Genomic DNA, 20,146 nt, shown 5'->3' on the forward strand with positions numbered 1-20,146 from the left:
AAATGAAAATAATGTCATTTATTACTCACCCTTATGTCGTTCTACACCCGTAAGACCTTCGTTCATCTTCGGAACACAAATTAATATATTTTTTGATGAAATCTGATGGCTCAGTGAGGCCACTAATGAGAGCAAAGCCACCGAACCTCTCAAGATCCATAAAGGTACTAAAAACATATTTAAAACAGTTCATGTGAGTTCAGTGGTTATTTTTTTTGTGCGCCAAAAAAAACAAAATAACGACTTTTCAACAATATCTCGTGATGACCGATTTCAAACCACTGCTTCTGAGCTTTACAAATCTTTTGTTTCGAATTAGTGATTCGGATCTTCTATCAAACGGCTAAACTGCTGAAATCACGTGACTTTGGCGCTCCGAACCACTGATTCGATTCGTAAAGCTCCGAAGCAGTGTTTTGAAATCGGCCATCGCGAGATATTGTTGAAAAGTCGTTATTTTGTTTTTGTTTTTTTGGCGCACAAAAAGTATTCTCGTCGCTTTATTATGTTAAGGTAGAACCACTGAACTCACATGAACTGTTTTAAATATGTTTTTAGTACCTTTATGGATTTTGAGAGGTTCAGTGGCTTTGCTCTCAATAGAGGCCTCAATGAGCCATCGGATTTCATCAAAAATATCTTAATTTGTGTTCTGAAGATGAATGAAGGTCTTAGGGGTGTAGAACGACATGAGGGTGAGTAAATAATGACAGCATTTTAATTTTTGGGGAACTAACCCTTTAATGTAGCTATACTCTAAAATCTAGTTAGAATCTGTCATAATGAAGTAGGTCTATATAACTTAACTAAGGTAAGTGATTATCATAAACGTGACCTATTTTGAGGCTTTACTTGAAGAAAATGCAAGGGAATGTGGTTATATTCAATTCATGTTTTTGTGCGACTGCGATCACATGATTGTCGTTTACTCATGATGCGTTTTGGGCACATGGTGTATACGCGCGCTGCCGCGGCTGGTTAAAGACAGTGTAGAGTTGTGGCGCGCGCATTAAAGCTATGGCGCTGCCGTGGCTTCTGCTGTTGGAGCTGCTGCTGTACGGCAGCTGTTTTATTTGCGGGATCGTCACAGCCTCCTCTGTTACAATCTCACAGGTATCTGCTGTTTGTTAATGAATATAGAAGACTATAACAGATATTACATGGTGCTTTGCCTTCGGAAACACGATAAAATGCAAGTTTCAAACTTTATGTTAGCTGAACGCTTGTAGTTTACAGTTGATAGTTTTGTTTAGGACAATTGTTTTCATGGGATGTGTTTTGGTGTTTCCTTAGTTACGTGTAAAATCATAACTTTTCTTCTTTAGGTATTTTGCGCTTATGAGTTTCCACCAAAACCGTCATAGTCATGTGACTGAAGAAAATAAGACCATAAATGGTTTTAAGTGTCACGTATAATTATCCATAAACCGTAGTACTAATACGTTTTAAAAGTAAAACACGGAAGTGGAGAGAAAATGAAAGCGTGACAGAAGCAACCAAAGCTTCCAGTTCTGACACTCTCTCCATGTGACCAGCTGAGAATTTGCTCCCAAAAGGAACTGGCTTATTAAAGTCAGATGCGCAGAAAAAGAGAGTGTGAGTAAGAATTTGAGTGTCTGTGAAGGAGCTTCAGTCGGGTTTTATCCTGTTAACAGCGGAAATCTCAGGAAAAGAATGAAAGAGAAAAATGAAGACATTGTTCACCAAGAGTGATGCTCTTATGTAGTTTTGAAGTTACCTGGCATATATTTCACAAATTACGCATTCTTTGGTACCCTAAAAAAAGGAGACCGTCCCCATGTTGTCAAACTAGAGTTAGCATATTTAATGTTATGCTAGATAATAGTTTGTTTAACATAACATTTAAACGTGAAAAGTGTAGTTTGAAACGCAGTAAATTCCACCTGTATCCCACCCCTTAATGTTTGCTTGTACCCACCTTGGAGGTCCTAAAAACTAAAAATTAGTATATATACAGTATGTATGTATGTCTATATATATATATATATATATATATATATATATATATATATATATATATATATATGTATATATGTGGGTTCAGTATTTTCAACCAGGCCCTCTGTTGTACATTACTCATGGAAAGTGCCTACTATGGTCATAACAAGATGCATTTTTGTAAGCCAGAACTTTCATCTTCTTTTTTTTTTCCTCTCACTCAAACAGGGAGGTTTTGCTGGAAAGTGTATGCTGTACGGTTCAGTGCATCTGAACAGCACATTCATCAGTGTTCTTTCATCCAGTTCTCCCTCTCTCTGTTACTTTGTGTCAGCCATCTCCGTTTGTGTGGCTGTCTTCTGCTTTTCAGTCACTCTCTACTGGATCTACGTCGCCTGTTTTGATGGAGAGGTGAATAGGTATGTCCAACAACAGAGTAAATCATCTGCTAGTGAGTTTATTTCAGCTATGAGAACAGGTTTTCTGAAAGTACTTCCATTTCTGTTTCCTACTTGTCGTGCTCCAGTATGAATGGATTGCAGAAGGAACTCTAAATAGATATTATGTGAACTCATAAAAAGTTATTTGTATTTAGATATGAGACATTGTGTTTAGTAAGATTTTTTTTTTAAAAGAAATGTATAATTTTATTCAAGTATGCATTAAATTGATCAAAAGTGTCAGGAAAGACTTTAAAGGCCCACTGAAATCATTGGTCCATATTGGAGGAAGTGAGAGACTGTAAGTTTTGAATGCTTATATCTTCTAAATGGGAATTTTGTCATTGTTTTGGAGCACTAGCTTATAACACTAACCCCCGGTTTCACAAACAAGGCTTACGCTAGTGCCAGACTAAAATGCATGTTTGAGCTGTTTTAACTGAAAGTAACTTGCACTGACAAATCTTAAATATGTCAGTGCCACTGTTTTGTCTCAAGATGTCTAAAGATGAATGTTTAAAAAGCTACTTAAATGCCCTAATTGAACTAAGGCCTAATCCTGGCTTAGGCTAAGCCCTGTCTGTGAAACTGGGCCTATGACTAACATATTCATACTAAAAGCCAAAAAACTTCATTTTGATTTCATGGGGACTTTAATAATGTTACAAAACATTTCTATTTCAAACAATTGTTGTCCTTATGAACTTTCTATTTATCAAAGAATTCTGAATAAAATGCTTCATGGTTTCCACAAAAATATTAAGCAGCACGACTGTTTTCAACATTGATAATAAGAAATGTTACTTGAGCAGCAAATCAGCATATTAGAATGATTTCTGAAGGATCATGTGACACTGAAGATTGGAGTAATGATGCTGAAAATTCAGCTTTACCATGACAGGGATAAATTAAATTTTAAAATAAGATATCAGCATTGGCCATAAAAAAATCTATATTGGCCAACCATTAGTTTAACTGGTAATGTATATATTAAAACAATCATCATAATACCCACCAATGCACTATTAATCAAAAAGTATTAATTAATAAACTATTTTCAAATCCAGTAAGAGATGTTACAACTGTCCTTGTACTGTCAGAGTGCGAGACCTTGCTAACATGAAAGAATGAGGAAGTTTTTTTTCCAGAAGTAAATATTTTTTTCTAAAACATCATGCAAACATTGTGCAATGTTGTCTCTGTCTGATTTCAGAGAGAAATTATGGATGAACATTACCCTTGGCTTGTCAGGAGTCTTCCTCTTCTTCCTCTTGGTGACGGGATGCATCCTGAAAATCGGCCGAGACAGACTGTGTGACTCAGTGCTCCATACAGTGAACAATATAACAAGGTGAGTGTGTGTGAGAGAGTCTGTAATAGCTTTTAGTGTAGACAGACAGTATTGATCATCATAACTAATGTATCAACAACTGGTGGGTGTATATATACACTATTTTATGCATTTGCAGGTGTGAAGAAGCTCAAAATAAGTCTTGGTTGAGCCCTATAAGTGGGAACCAGTTCTACTCCAGACTGCACAGTGCAGAGGTAGCTACAAACTCCCTTGATCTCAAACACATAGAAACACAGAGCAATCAGCATATTCAAATTATCATTAGAGTTACATATTCAAATCATTAGAGCCCCCATCATGTTAACATCTGAGATTAATTAAATATGTTTAATGTTGTTCCATTTATTGACATTCTGGCTTCAAATCTCTTATTTATCTGAGAGTGGTGGAGAAACCTCTTCTTGATGGTAAAATCAGAAAAAATCCATAATACATACATATATACATACATGCATATATATATTGTGCAACTATATTTATATGTAAATGACTTCATATATGTATAAAATGTTGTATACATTTGTAGTTTTAGACAATTATATTGTGCAAATGACTGCACACACATGTTATTATTATACAACATTTTATACATATATTAAGTAACTTGCACATATAGTTGTACAATATACACAATGAAGTTGCCTAAAACATTGTCATATATATATATATATATATATATATATATATATATATAATTAGTGCTGTCAAGCGATTAATCACATCCAAAATAAAAGTTTGTTTACATAATATATGTCTGTGTACTGTGATATTTTTTTTTTTATTATTATTTTAATTTTTTAGTAAAAAAACAAAAACAAATTGTTTCTGTCTCTAATTGCACTAATGCCCTATAAATTTCTCTGTATTTTTTCTTTTTCTTCATGATCAACATAGTCTTTAAGACACATCGTCTTTTTATTTTTCTCTCTCTCAGACAGCAGTATGGGTGAATTTCTTCTTTTGGATGATCATAGCAGGTCTGGTCCTGCTCCAGCGTAACAAAGGGTCAGAAATCCAGTCAGTAGGAGAGAACCCATCAGTGACCCCTTCTGAAACCGAGCCCATCTTGAGCCACCCAGGACATCCTTGGTGAACAGAGACACAGTTAATCTGTGTCGCTCCACAGTAAAGCAGTCTATGTGTCACTTGAACACACACACACACACACACACACATACATTCACAAACGCACTGCTGGCTAGCTGAGCCAAGAGGATTTTGGCAGTTCCAGTATACGGTCTTGATTTTGTTCACTAGCATTGCCAAGGGTTAGTTGCCATGGTTACTGATCTGTGGCTGGCAGCACAGACCTGGCCGGTGATAGTGTGCGGTTGCCAGATTGGTGGTGTGACCTGAACTGATTGAGACACAGATTTATGTAAAGAGATCAAATCTGACAACATTGCCAGTGTTTTCAAAAAGTAAACATGAGGATTGCATACTCGTACTACTACTTTGTTTTTACATGGTGACTAGTGTTTTTACTCTCTGGCCAAAACGTTTCATGAGTATGTACATCAATTTATAGGCTTTTGTGGAATAGCATCCATTAAATTGAACCTAGCTGACCTGAAGTCAAACCAAGTTAACGCACTGTACTGTGACTGTTAACTTGTCTTAAGTGAAGCTTGCTCTGTGTCAGTGTACAACATTACCGCCCTCTGCTGTCTGTTTATATGAATTACTCCATAAATCCCTTTAGAGGGTGCTCGTGCCTGTTTTGTAGGCAAGGAAGCTCCCATAAGTACTCCCCCCTAATTTCACATTTCTCTTCCCCATAGTCCTTGGTGTCCTTTACATGGGCAAAACTGCTTGAGAGTGTCTTTCCGAGAGTGTTTGGCTATTAATCTTGTGCCCAGCAGAGGTGTCATTTTTAATGGCTTTTTCCTGCATACAGCCACGGGAGGTGTGTGTGTGGGTTGACAGGGACATAAATCCATAATTTGGCTACTGATGGTATCCGCTTTCCACAGGCGAAGTGCCAAATCTGAGGTGCGGCCCACAACACTAAAGTCCTCAGAAACGCTGTCCTTCCGCCCATTTCAGCTGCACAGTGTCCATGTTTGCTGCATCCACTAAATGCTTGGGTCTCATCACCTTTTTGTGAAACTTTTTCATTTAACTTGCGTTTTAAAACTGCTGGTTACAGATTATGCACTGATATTTTTTATGAATACTAAATCTGTTGTATAACATACTATCTTTGAGTGCTATGTAAGCGTTTCAAAGCAATTAAATTTGTCAACCAAGTGCTTATGGTGTCACAATATGGTATTTTTATTATGTATGGTATTTTTTTGTCGCTTAGGGATTTCATTCATCTGCCATATTGGGGTCGGGGGAGAACATGCCAGACAAGAAATAAAATCACAGTTTGAGGTCAATAATCTGAGATATAGAACACTTGGAAGCAGACGTCACAGTTATGTCATTGTGGTTGCGTGCGCATTGTGGTGGCAGATGCAGTTCAAAGGGGTCATAATGTATTACCCCCTATAATTACAACATGAAATAACATTTAAACCTATAACATTTTATATATATAACATTTAAACCTAAAACATTCTACATTATATAATTGACTTTTTTTTTTTTTTATAGCAATTGCGAGTTTATATCTCCCAATTCGGCCATTATAACTCGCAATTGCAATTCTGAGGAATAAAAGTGAGAACTGCGGGATAAAAACTCGTCTCTTCAAGGGATAGTTCACCCAAAAATGAAAATTATCCCATGATTTACTCACTCTCAAGCCTCCTAGGTGTATATGATTATCTTCATTCAGACGAGCACAATCGGAGACACATTTAAAAATATCTTAAAGGAACACTCCACTTTTTTTGAAAATAGGCTCATTTTCCAACTCCCCTAGAGTTAAACCGTTGAGTTTTACCGTTTTCGAATCCATTCAGCCGATCTCCGGGTCTGGCGGTACCACTTTTAGCATAGCTTAGCATAGTTCATTGAATCTGATTAGACCGTTAGCATCTCATTAAAAAAAATGACCAAAGAGTTTCAATATTTTTCCTATTTAAAACTTGACTCTTCTGTAGTTACATTGTGTACTAAGACCGACGGAAAATGAAAAGTTGCAATGTTCTAGGCCAATATGGCTAGGAACTATACTCTCATTCCAGCATAATAATCAAGGAACTTTGCTGCCGTACCATGGAAACTCAAAACTCAACTGTTTAACTCTAGGGGAGTTGGAAAATGAGCCTATTTTTTAAAAAAGTGGAGTGTTCCTTTAAGTCCTCCAGGGTTTGTAATGGTTGTGAATGGGGGCTGCATTTTGAAGTCAAAAATAATGCATCCATCCATAAAAAAGTAATCCATATGACTCCAGGGGGTCCACCAGATTTAAGCTCCTCTTCTCTTATATCGAAATTCTCTGACATTTCTCTTTGAAAATGATCGTTTTAGACTAATCCGTGACCGATTTGTTTTGCTCTACCCTTTGCGCCTCCGTGTTCGTCATTACGTTGTACGTCAGGTCAAAGGATGCTCTTCCACCGCAAATCGACTTGCTAGTTATTTGAATTTATAGTTTTAAATGTGAGTCGTATGGATTACTTTTCTTTTGTTTTATAGATGGATGCATTATTTTTGACTTCAAAATGCGGCCCCGATCACAACCATTATAAACCTTGGAGGATTAAGGATATTTTTTAAATGTATCTCTGATTGTGTTCGTCTGAAAGAAGATGGTCATATACACCTAGGATGACTTGAGGGAGAGTAAATCATGGGATAATTTTCATTTTTGGATGAACTATCCCTTTCATGTCTGTAGCTACTCTCTCTGCAAGTAGCCTACTTTATACTACGTAACTAAATGAATTTGTTCATTGCTATTGTACATGGAGTCTTGTACAATTGTTAGACGACTGTGTTTGCTTTTAATACATTTTTATTCAAATGTAACAACTTTTTACAGAGATATTTACTTTTGCTTTAAAACTTAATTTCTTCGCATTTATGGAAAATGGCAGCCTCGCTCTACAGCTGCTTGCTGAGTTTGCGGGTCTGTCTCTCACGGGCCTCGTAAGCGTGTTTTGTATCCATTAGCTCGTCTAGCGTCCGTCTGAGGCGGGCCATGTCCAGCTGTGTGGTCTGACACTGTTCTCGCAGGCTCTGGGTCTCCTCGTGCAGCTCCACCGCGGCCGCGGCCAGTTCCGTGCTGCGCTCCTTGCACTGTGTTTGTATTCGGGCAGCGTCCGCCAGCATGGACTCCACACTGGACACCACCGAATCGGTCTGGGCCTTTGCTATCTCAGTCATCATCTGGCAGAGAGAAAAAGAGGAGAGAATGGTCATGGGATATTTACCACGGTTATTAAATAGCCTTCTAATTATGGTTAAAATAAAACAAGCTCTATATGTCAGTTATCTATGTTATAGAATATTATTTACCACTAGGTCGGTAAGATTTACAATTGTTTTGAAAGAAGTTTCTCATGCTGTCCAAGGCTGCATTTATTTGATTAAAAATGCAGTAAAAACAGTAATATTGTGAAATATTATTACAATTTAAAAGAACTGTTGATCAAAAGTGACAGTGAAGACAATGTTACAAAAGATTTATTTAATAAATGCTGTTCATTGAACTTTCTGTTTATCAAAGAATGCTGAAAGAAAGTATAACCATTTCCACAAAAATGTTAAGCAGCACAACTATTAATAATAAGAAACGTTTTTTTGAGCAGCAAATCAGCATATTAGAATGATTTCTGAAGGATCATGTGACACTGAAGACTGTAATGATGCATCACAGGAATAAATTACATTTTAAAATATCTTCCAATAGAAAACAGTTCTCATTATTACTGCTTTTATTGTATCTTTGATTAAATAAATGCAGCCTTGTTGAGCATAAGAGACTTCTTTCAAAAATATTACAAATTTTCATTTGTGTAGAATTGGGTGGATGACTTTTCTTATGCTATCGTTTCTTCTGATACACCTACAACCGACAGAAAAACATGTGTTGATCATTTTAATACAGTGCTCGCCAAGGACTGTCTAGCAGACATCAGCGGAGCATTTACACTCTGTCAAAGTGAAAATGCGTCAATCATTAGTCGTGACGCTTTATTATACAGCAGCAGCATACTCGGTTTGATCCGCTGGGCTTGAAGCGGCATCAAGCGGCTTACAGAGGCTTACCGAGCCGCTCTCACATCAGGCTCATCTTGCTGATTGCGAACGTTAGCTACTGTTAAAGCACGAGACCGCATAGCAACAACAGCAGGTAAAGTTGTAACAAATACATCGAAATAAAGTTGTCAGCGTTTTGTATACATTCATTGTCTTTACAGTACACAAAACAAACTTTACAGTTAAACACAAACAGCTCAAAATGCAAATTACTTTCCACATTAATCAGATAAGATTCCAGTCTTACCAGACTTTCCCCTCCGTCTTGGTCACGTAGTTTTTCTGCTTGCTGTGTCTCTGACGCGATTCAGCGTGACTGTTAAATCCGTGATTTTCAGTGGCTTAATCTACTTCACCTCAAACTAAACACGACAGGATTAAGAGAGAGACAGGGACAGACTGAGAGAGACATGTTTAAAACAAGTTTGTATTAATAACATATTTTTTTTCCTTTTTTTAATGTAAACTGAAATAGGCTAAGCACTAAAAAAGAAAAGTTCTTACAAGTGGGTAAATTAATTTTAAACCGAGCCGTTAAGAAACATGTAATACAAACACTCGCCGCATGGCGGCATAATACAGCCTGTAGGCCCAACGCCATATACGGCATTGCTGAACTCTTGATTCGGATTGGTTGACCAGAGCTGTTGATTCGTTTGACTCGTCAAAGTGTTGATTAATAACAGGTATGTTGACCTCATTACAGTTCCATATAACGTTCTTTATGAACTAATACTGGGTCTAACAGCGGCTTAGACTTAAAAGCAACGAACTTAACCTTTGTGTTGTGTTGAAAACCCTATCACACTCGTGGTGTTCCTGGTCAAAAATGACCGGCCTGCCAAAAAATGCTTATAAATCTCTCGTTATGCTACCTTATCACCAAATATTGGATTCAATATTTTTGTCAGCTTGTTTTCTTTCAATTACGACCGGTTTTGTGTTTATTTTTGGAACGGATCGATCGTAGGCCTTATTTATCTGAGCTTATGTACCTCAGTGGGCTATATGCACGGTTACTTCCTGGTTGTCGTTAAGCCAGCTCGGGCATTTCCGGCGAACTGTTAGCTGTTCATTCTGTAGTCGCTGTACATCGACAAAAACCATCAATGCTTGACTTTTTAATGTTGTATTCATATTTTAATGCACTTATCACATTTACCTAATTTTCCAATAAACCAGTTTTATTGATTGCAATAAAGAGGAAGCTATTGGGACCGTTTTAAAACGTGTCTGTAATTCCCCTAGTACTTCAAATGTTAATTTTAATCTGATGACCACAAACATTATTTGTTCATCCTTCTGAGATTGTCCCCATCATAAAACCGAATTTTTCAAAATGTAGGAAATTCAACATTTGATAGAAAACACTTATTTAAAAATAAAAAAGACAATAATTACCACTTTAACCAGCAGGTGGCGGCAGAGTAGCATTTATTTGCGCATATATCTGCCATTTCCTCTAATCGTTTTTCACTTCGTTTTTGACTAAATATTAAACATTATAAAATAACTAGGTTTAAAAATACATTTTGTCAATGTGAAGTATGAAATACTCAAAAAATCTTAAGAAAAACAATAACTTTTCTTGTGATTCATGACAGAAAGCGAGGACCGCGCTTTCCCTTTGTAATTACAGCAGCTGTCAGTCAGTGCAGCGCAAGATCAATGATTTCAGCACACTTGTAAAAACACACATTTTATTCAATTAATCTAACTAAAGTGCACAATAAATATTTAATTTTTGAAGCTTTTTTTTCCACATAAAAATGTGAAAACTGATGGTCGAATTGAATTTAGCCGAGGAGGAACAATGAGGTACGTCTTTATTTATTTTTTATGCCATCTTACGTTTGAATAACTAAATTAATGCTATGCCTGACTATTTAAGTGACTATATTCTGATTATAAACTAAGTATTACACTACTGATGCTCAACACACCAGCAAATAACATCTCACCGGAAGTTTTTGAGCTGCCTTATATTAATGCGGAAGTTCTAAAGAACGCTCCGTGCATATAGCCCGTTTTTGAGTAAAAAGTGTTTTTTGTAAATAATTGTCAATTTTGCACAAAATATGAAAAAAAAATTGCTCTGTTTATCACACTAGTGTGCTTTAATGTTTAATCAGGAAATTTGTTTTGAAACGGTTTTATTTTGTTTTTATTTCTTACAAAATTGCGCAAAATCACACTTGTGTTCCCGGTCAAAAATGACCGGCCTGCAGAAAAATAACTTAGAAATCAGCTGTTATGCTGTTTTATTACCAAATATTGGATTCGATCTTTTTGTCAACTTGTTTTCTTTAAATTACGACAGGTTTTGTATTCATTTTTGAAACTGATTGATCGTAGGCCTCATTGATCTGAGCCTCACTGATTTGAGGATAAAGTTCATCTCTGTGCAAAAGAAAGCCTGTAATACTTAAAATAGTTTGTTTGTGTACATGAACCCGTGTATGTGCGCGGATGCACGAGTATGCATTTATCCACACATGCAGAGGTCCGAGGCTTTTATTTTTGCTCGCCCACATGTATAAATGTGAACATTAACATGATGAACACGCTCCTGAACACTAATTGTTTCTCTAAATTTTCGACTCCCCTATTCATTTTAAATGGGCGGTCATTTTTGACCAATATCAGTTCAGATCAATGAGGCCTACGATCAATCAGTTTCAAAAATAAAACCTGTCGTAATTTAAAGAAAACAAGTTGACAAAAAGATTGACTAGTATTTTGGGGAAAAAGAAAATTTCCGGGTCAAAATAACCTGAACACCACATGAGGGTTAAGTAGTGGTATAAGGAAGTCTTCACAAAAACAAAAAATTAAAAACCTGTAGATATGTGTATCATATCAACATTATTAACTGCATACAAAGGGGAACGCTGCACAGAATATAGAATATTTCCCAGCAATTGTGGAAAACACTGCAATTAGAAGGTCTAATACATTTGACTTGACCTTCTAATTGCATTGAGGAATCACAAGCATTATTTTTTTTTAAAGCACATTCTCTTTTTTTGTTTGATCAAACTGCCAAAACACACTTTACATGACTAAATAACCAGTTAAATTTACAAATTGATAACTGGACACTGATAACAATGTCAAGGCACAAATAAGATTTCAAATCAAGCAGTTTATTATGAACCATCAGTGTTATGTTTATCATGATCATCAGTTGTGACTTCTTATTATCAGTCTGCCTCCCAACACACACACACTTACATATTTCATAACTTTCATTCTCCTTTCATAACTCCAAGCCAAATCATTATTTTAGTGTAAAAGAGAACACAGGCGAACCTGTTTGAGCCATAACAGCAAAATTCGCTTGCTAACAACCTATTAACTTTGGGGAGGGACAAATATAAAGCTCCTGTTTAGTTAAGATAAACAAATTAATCATATTGTATCCTGCAAACATCTTAATGAATTTGGCTACATCTGAACTGATTGTATTAAGGTCATTGTCACAAAAAGTAAAGTATTGCTTTTGATGCTACTATTAAATCTTAAAGGGTTCGGTCTCAAAAGAGTACATGAAAAAAAAACCTGAACTCAAACACACATATGCTGAACATACAGTTGATCTCAGGACTGCCTGAAGCTTTTGCAACTTAAACTAAAAAAACTCTCGTCATCCATCTGAGTTCCAGAAGACAATTGTGCACCCAACTGAACAGTTACGATTTCTAGAAATTCAAGTATTCTGGTAGTCTAACCATCTGGGTATCAACAACCGATGAATGGATGAAACACGCTGCACAATCAAATACTAATGACACACTTTACATTCTCATCGTGATTTAAATAGACACCACATCACTTTTAGTTCAACATTCACGTTGTGACAGAACATTTTGACAGTATTGCAAGAATATTTTCTTTTTCTTAATTAAAGGTGTTTTTAAATTATTTGCAGTACAGTTGCAACATCTATGTGACCTGCTAAAGGATAAACGAGAGAGCATGTCTGCATGCTTTAGGCTTATGATAGGACAAAGCGTGTGCATTTCGGCTTCCAATGTGTATTTGCAGATTATATTTGAAGCTTGACAGCATAACACAAGGAGGAAGATTTGCGTTGTACGCATTTTCCAATTATTAAACACATTCATATGTGTTTGCTGCAGTGAACTCACTACTAAGATGTCTCATGAGGATCCACAGTTACCAGGAGATGGATGTGTCTTGGCACACTAAGCAGTCTCATCCACAATTGGCCTATTTATTCACATGACACTTCAGCCAATCAAAGACGAGCATAGAGACTACGATGGAGGGCAACATGCTGTACCATTATTTATGTCTGTGAGGTGCTCTTCTGTCTCAAACTCTTCATGAGGCAAAGTTGGTGATTCGCTGTTTTACAAATAAACAATTATTGACTAACAAACAATAAATATAAAATACACACAGTGAACACAAGGTGATTACAGCACCTCACAAATGCAAGATTAAGCGCTGTAGTTTTAGCTGAGGAAAATATCTCCATATACTTTTACTAGTTTTCTGAAAAGCAAAACCAAAACATGTTACTGGGACTTGCAAGCCTGCAGAAAGAAAATACTCTCAATGAAGCTGCAAGTAAACAGCTTAATATGATTATACTCCCTGCAACAATAATGGACTCCATTAGTTTCATCAAATATCCATTTCATAAGAACAATAGATGCAGTGAGGGAATTTTGAAAGAAAAAAAAAAAAAAGTTACAATGAAATCTCGAGAAGTTGAATCCCAACATTTTGTGCAAGTTTATGAGGTTCTTCTCTCTTTTTTTTTATAAAACAAATTTTTTTTGACTTGTGGGACACAGCTATATATAGATTAATAACATTCCCCTTGATGAACTGTTCTGTTCTCTTCATGATCTTTGGAAAGCTTTCCAATGGTCTTGTCTTTCAGTAGTATGTCTTTTGGTGCTTTTTGCTCTATGACCAGAGGAGGAGCAGTATATTGGAAGCTCTTCTTTTGTTGTGTATCCCCTTAAATTTTACAAACACTCTCTTGCTATTTCTTTATTGCATAGATAAGTTTATATTAATGTCAGTCATTGTTTACAAGAGGTGTCTGACATCTTTCTTGGTCAATTTATGCATTCTCGTTCTCAGATTGGTCTTAAACTTAACCAACTGACTCTTCTCTAAGCGTTGCCTTAAAAACTTGACCTACCAATCCCGCTTTAGCAACTGTTGCCATTTTTTTGTTTTCTCAGACAAGCTTTTACACATTTCTAATGAAATTCTATAGTGGAGCTGTGTGATTGGATAGTTTTAAATGCAGTTTTACAGAAAGTATGGTAATAACATTGTTGTCAGGTCACTTATAATAGCAGCACAAACTGTATTTTATTATTTTCCAGATCATTAAACATATGTATCAATTCATCTCTTACAAATGAGATGTCTCTTCAGATTCCTGTGATTAGCATTCACCTCAGTTCTCACCTTTTTTTTTTTTTTTTTTCCTCACAAAACAATTTAAAAACTAGTTCATTCCTATGGCGCATATATATATATATATTTTTTTTTAAAGTTTGTCTGAGTTAGCCACAGTGACTAAAGGGGGTGGAGCTTAGTGAAGGGTCAGTTGACAAATTTTGTTTCTTCACATCATATATGGCCATGACATTTCTAATTCTCTCTTTTTTCCCCTGACACTTCAATGCACATTTTGATAGGGATTTGGTGTCTTTTCTTCAGGAAATGTCCTCACCTGAATGGCAACTCTCCTCTCCATGCACAATCAACACTGGGAAGAAAAAGGCATCCTGATATGTAGGAGGTCTGTCTCCTTCCCTTGCTTCCTCTTCTTCTGCATCTTCTTGTTGCTCTCTTTCCTCCCCATCTCTCTCACCTTCTTCTTCTCTTTCCACATTCGCCACCTCCTCATCCTCCTCACCCTCTCCCTCCAGCACTCTTCTGCTCTCTTCGTCTTGTCTAGCTCCCAAACCTAAGAAACCACCTCCTCCACTTGGCTCTTCTCCTCTTGCTGCTAGTCCTCCACCTACACTTCGGGAGTGGAAGAGGGATGATGGGCGAGGAGCCTGGAGCCGCCCTAATGAGAAGCCGCTCCTGCTCAGAACCAGTCGCCCTGGGCCTCCAGGACCACCTCCTGATGCACTAGCTCTCATCCCAGCCATGGTTCCACTCAGTAGGGTTGAAGTCGGGCCTCTCAACTGGGAGGGAAGGGAAGCGCTGCTTGTGGTGCGGCGGCAACGAGGACAGTTCTGGAGCAAGTAAGCCGAAGTGAAGGCCACTGGATAAGACGGGCCACCCGCTGTCGAGTTCGTCCCCTGCCCGGCTGGAGGAGTGTTGGTACCTTGGTTGGTGCCCGAACCGGGATCCATCAACAGGGCCTCAGAGTAGCTGGGCACCATCTGCTGGTTGCAGCGAATGTGCCACTCCAGCTCTGTCATGTCCACCGTATTGACTCGTGAAATGGCACGATAGCTCGATCCAGTGCCGGGTCCAGGTCCATTTCCATTCTCATTGCCCCCACTGTTCTCAGTTACATCACCACTATTGTTTTCATCAGCATCACCAAACAGTTTCTCTACGTGGTAGTGCACATACGCAGTGCGATACTCCGCAACAACTCGAAGCGGCCAGGACAAGAGCAGAGCCGAGGCCAGCCAGAAAACTTTACGCCTGGCATACCAGGGCTGTCTGGCCGGGTCTGGGAAAGCCAGGATGTGCTCACGGAAATCCACATTCTTCAAATGCATTCCCTCCCGTGCCTCCATGTAATCATCAAGTCCTTCGTTTTCACCAAAAAAACGTGCACGCTGGGTCAGGTAGGCAGCCTCCGCTCGGGCACTAGCAAAACTAAAGCATTTGGTGAAGCGCAGCCGTACCGCTGGATGATCCATTAGGCCCCTTAACTCCTTGGAAACGTCTTTGACGCCATACCTCGCATAGTCAAACTCCGAGCTCGCTGCATGCGTGTTTACACGCTCATGATACACTTGTGTAGTGGTATAGGCGTCCCCGTTGCGATAGCGCGTCACCTGTCTTGTCCGTCGCACGTAGTGGTAACTGATGGCCTTCCACCAGATGCACGGCGTTGCTTGCTGTAGCCTCTGCACACGCTCGTACACCTCTGCAACCTCTGCTTGAGCCAACATGGCTGTCTTGGAGTAGCAGTGCCAGCATTCCACCAGGTAGACCACATACAGCATGGCCAGGAAAGCGAGTGGAATATAAATGTAGCCACTGGAACAGGGACTATCCAAATCCACTTCTAGGGGGATGTAGACACCAGAACTAGCTGAGGTCGTAGAGGGGTCTCCAGGCTCCACAACCGCAGCCTCGGGCTCTGTCGGAGCTAGCACTGGAACTTTACACAGCTTGCACCAGGCCAGTGTGCCAAAACAGCCGAACATGAGCAGAGTGAGGAGAAGACACTTCCAGTGAGACTCTCGACACAGAGAGGAAGCCAAGGACTGCTTCACCGGACGCTGCTGCAGAGAGGTGAGGACAGAGAGAATATATGAGAGTGAGCATGTGGACAAGGTTATAACACTATTTAAAAATATTTAGACATTAGGGGGACATTGAAAATTGCCTGGAGAAAAATACATATCAAATTATATTGGCAACATTACTTAAAAGTATGGTTAAATTACACAACACTCTTGGACTGGCCTGCAATAAATTACATGCACATTAGGTTGCAAAATAGACTAAATTACCTCATAACAACCATTGAATTCCAGACAAGTACTTTTTAGTGCAATTGTCTGAATAGGTGTGCTAACACTTGTTGAGAAGCCCTGTCTGCCATTTTATTATGGAACATTATTTTAAGCATAATGGATCTCATGCAAATTATTACTATCTACTGTATTCTGAATTTTTTAAACCTTTTTACAACATTTTAAGTCAACCAACACCACTGTTGGTTGCATCATGTTCGTAACACTTTTTTTTCCTTATTTTTTCAATTCATTCATACTATCATGCTTTCAAAGAGACCTGCCATGACTATGAGAATCCTTCACAGTCTGACATCACTGGATCATTATTTCAAACATTTTTTAATCAATCCTACTCTAAGTATTTCAAAATTATTATTGTAATTATTTAATACTATGTGTATATAACATAACAATAGATGTCACCTGTGATGTAAGTGACGTTTGAGCAAAAACTAAAAAAAATAAAATAAATAAATTTGCTCTTTCTAGCTTTTAAATGTGCATTAGCACTCTCCTTCACGAACACTCTTCATTATGAACTTCTCTCTTCCGTAGCCCTTTTTCTTTTAGTCTTTTTCTATTAACTAAACCACAAATTTGGATATTAACATTTGAGTGAAGTAGCAAGAGGTTTATGGCCTTTGAATGACTGACGTAATGACTTCAATCTTACAATTCTGAATTTGCGTTTTGCTTAATCGAAAATGACTGAAAGAGAAAGGGCTATCATGCAAGAGAGGGGAACATAATACATAGAAAAATATTGGTTAAAGAAGGAATATGATATCTTTACACAGAGAAAATTTTCTTGGAAGGTAGAGCAATATGTCAAAGCCAGATACTCTACCAGCATCTTTCACTTGACTTCAGTCTTTCATTATCCTTCAACAGCCTGTGTCACACTAATGCCACACTAAAATGTATAGGAATAGCACACTATCTGTTGTAGCCCATTCCTGCTGCCATCCAAATTAATTTAAAACTGCATTTCTGATATGACTCACAGCTTTCTTCCCTTCAAGCTGTCTCCATTTCTATTGATCTTCATGTAACAAGAGACAGGAGGTTAACTCAGCACCAATGAATGAATAGAAATAGAGAGAGAGAGAGAGCAAGCGAGCGAGAAACGCTGTAGTTTGTTAATATAGAGGGCCTGGAGGTCAGTGCTGACTCTGGTCTTGAGCTTTGTCACAGATATGTTGGCCTAACCAAAGTCATTATCTGCCTTGAAATAACACAGACTTCCTTTAATCAGATGTTGTGCCAGTGAGAGGACATCTATCAGACGGGAGAGCATGATAAATGTGAAAGGGAAAGAGCTACAGTGGCAGACAAAATGAGAGTGCGAGAGAGATGTTGCAAAGAAGGCTGATAGTAAAACAACAGCCCCAAGGGAAATGCTCTGCCAAGACCTGAGGGAAAAGACAAGCATATTACCCTGTGTGGAGAATATATCAATTTAAAATACACCGTTGCATTACTTATACTGTGTGCTATGGGTGACACACTTTCTTTGGTAACATCTTATGATTAATAACCTCAGAAGAGAACACCTAAAATTGTGTAATACCAATTTAGTGCATCTGTGGAGATAATGTACTTGAGAGATGCATTATGAGCTCTTATACACTTCAATACCAAAGTACCTTGAAATACTATGTAAACACCATGATATATGAACATGGCAATCATTCAGTACCACATTATTAATATATGATACCATCAAAGTACCACCACAGTACTTTTTGTACAAGAGCATATTGTGCCTATATGATCACTTTATTTCTAAGAGAAGGCCAAAAATCTGGGGAAAAGCACATGGCTAACAGGCAAAATACTGCAGCATGCTTTTTTTATGGATAGATATAGTAATGGTAAACAAGTCTCAGTATTAACCACTAATAAAATTATGCGCCTGAAAAAACGTCAGAGTGCAGCTTGATCACACATATGGCAAGCTGTTTTATTTAGGATATGGATATTATATTAGGATATTTCTTAAAACCTACTACATATTTAAAGTTACTAGAACTTATTTTTATAATTACTGATAAATAATCCAATAGTGACTAGCATCTTCACTTGTAACTCTTCATTAGATAGTCGTACTTATTCATTACATACTTTTGTACTTATTACAAAAGTAGTACTTATTCACATACATTTATTATTGGTTGCTAGTCAATTTTCAATTATTAGTTAATATTATTATACTTTTACTATCAGTAACTTGCTTAGATACTATTACTTATTCTTTAGTTACCAGTAAATATTCAAATTGTTATTTGTGTCTATCTCAGTTTTCTTAAGAGCAATTGAATATACTAGCATTTATTTATAAGACTATTTTTATTGTTGCTAACATTTTTTATTTTATTTGTAGGATATTTCATTGAATTATAAGTTGTTCTGACTAATCATTACATATGACAAGTAAACTAGTAATAAAAGTAAACAAGATAAGAAAACGTTAGTAATAAATGGGATAGTCTTACTAGAGCTAACGAATAAGTACAACTACAACTGAAATAAATGCTAAGAGAATACGTAGCCTACTAGTATCAAATAGTTACTAATGAAGTTGTAAAAAATAGCCTAGTCGCTACTAGCAATTGAAAAAAAAAATATTAAACATATGTGAAAACGGCTTGCCATACACGTCGTGACAGTCTTCCTGTGCCCAACACTGTTTGTACTATACAATAACAACTAACCTGTATATGTAAACGCAACATTTATATAGAATTTGGGCCAATACACGCCCTCGTCTCACCTCTTCCCTCCCAGCTCCGTTCAGAATGGGTTCCTCTGCATCTGCTGTCGCCTCCTGCATCTTCCCTCCGTCCCTCTTGCCCCGCGGAGACACCCCGGGGATGGCCGGGGGGCGCTTCACGATGTGGCGGCCCTCGTCCGGGTCTTCCCCTGCGGGTAAGTCATCCCATCCGCCGCTGGTCCCGATACGGTTTCTCGAGAGCGGCAGCCTGGCCGAAGTCGCATGATCAACGCCACATTACCCACCCGCATTCTCCGTCTCCTCCTTGCCCTTCACACATCAAGAGCATGCATATTTTCTCAAACAGTCTCTCGGTTCTAAACATTTCACCACCAGCTTCATCACCTTCACTGTGATGATGAGGTTGTTGTTATTATGGCTGTATATCCAGAAACATGGATGATGGGAAGAGAATGCATCGAGGATATTAAAACGCACGCGCCTGTCTGTACGCTGGATGCAGGCAGCAAAACGTCAAAACACATTTCTACGAAAGCAACCAGCGTGGATCCAAGGCGCCCTACTTGTTTTTGTCGATATGCGCGTTTCTCCTTGAGGGAGATTCAGAGGACGTCAGCGGAGTCCCCCTCCAGTCTCCTAGAAGGCAGAGCAGCTGTTACCTCAATACTCCTTTCTTAACACTGATGTCACCCACCTGCCCCATACAGCTAGTCCCGATCCATTGCACCAATGCCCCCTTGCAATTCTCTCCCTCATTTTAATGCATATTTTGCCTTTTTGAAATAAAACGCTT

General features: G+C 38.0%; 2 protein-coding genes across 6 annotated transcripts; one reads left to right on the top strand and one right to left on the bottom strand.

Annotated features, from left to right (window-relative positions):
• The first annotated feature begins 916 nt into the window (after nt 1-916).
• tmem179ba (transmembrane protein 179Ba) lies at nt 917-6,003 on the top strand. The gene is made up of 5 exons (XM_051899568.1): nt 917-1,113; nt 2,188-2,378; nt 3,613-3,750; nt 3,869-3,947; nt 4,688-6,003. Exons 1-5 carry the CDS (start codon nt 1,018-1,020, stop codon nt 4,844-4,846), a joined length of 663 nt encoding a protein of 220 aa, XP_051755528.1. The 5' UTR covers nt 917-1,017; the 3' UTR covers nt 4,847-6,003.
• A 1,642-nt stretch (nt 6,004-7,645) lies between these two features.
• Nucleotides 7,646-20,071, bottom strand: LOC127515678 (transmembrane protein 151B). 5 transcript variants are annotated; one of them, XM_051899566.1, is made up of 4 exons: nt 19,393-20,071; nt 9,906-16,382; nt 9,158-9,272; nt 7,646-8,037 (listed from the first exon to the last, which is right to left on the bottom strand). In XM_051899566.1, the coding sequence occupies exons 1-2, from the start codon at nt 19,450-19,452 to the stop codon at nt 14,619-14,621; spliced, it is 1,824 nt and encodes a 607-aa protein (XP_051755526.1). In that variant the 5' UTR covers nt 19,453-20,071; the 3' UTR covers nt 7,646-8,037; nt 9,158-9,272; nt 9,906-14,618. The 5 variants fall into 5 exon arrangements, 1 of the variants encoding a protein (XP_051755526.1); XR_007930848.1 differs by lacking the exons at nt 9,906-16,382; nt 19,393-20,071 and adding an exon at nt 9,786-9,872; XR_007930849.1 differs by lacking the exons at nt 9,906-16,382; nt 19,393-20,071 and adding an exon at nt 9,689-9,707.
• Nucleotides 20,072-20,146: the final 75 nt, after the last annotated feature.

The sequence above is a fragment of the Ctenopharyngodon idella genome, chromosome 7, assembly GCF_019924925.1.
Source record: "Ctenopharyngodon idella isolate HZGC_01 chromosome 7, HZGC01, whole genome shotgun sequence".
NCBI lineage: Eukaryota > Metazoa > Chordata > Actinopteri > Cypriniformes > Xenocyprididae > Ctenopharyngodon > Ctenopharyngodon idella.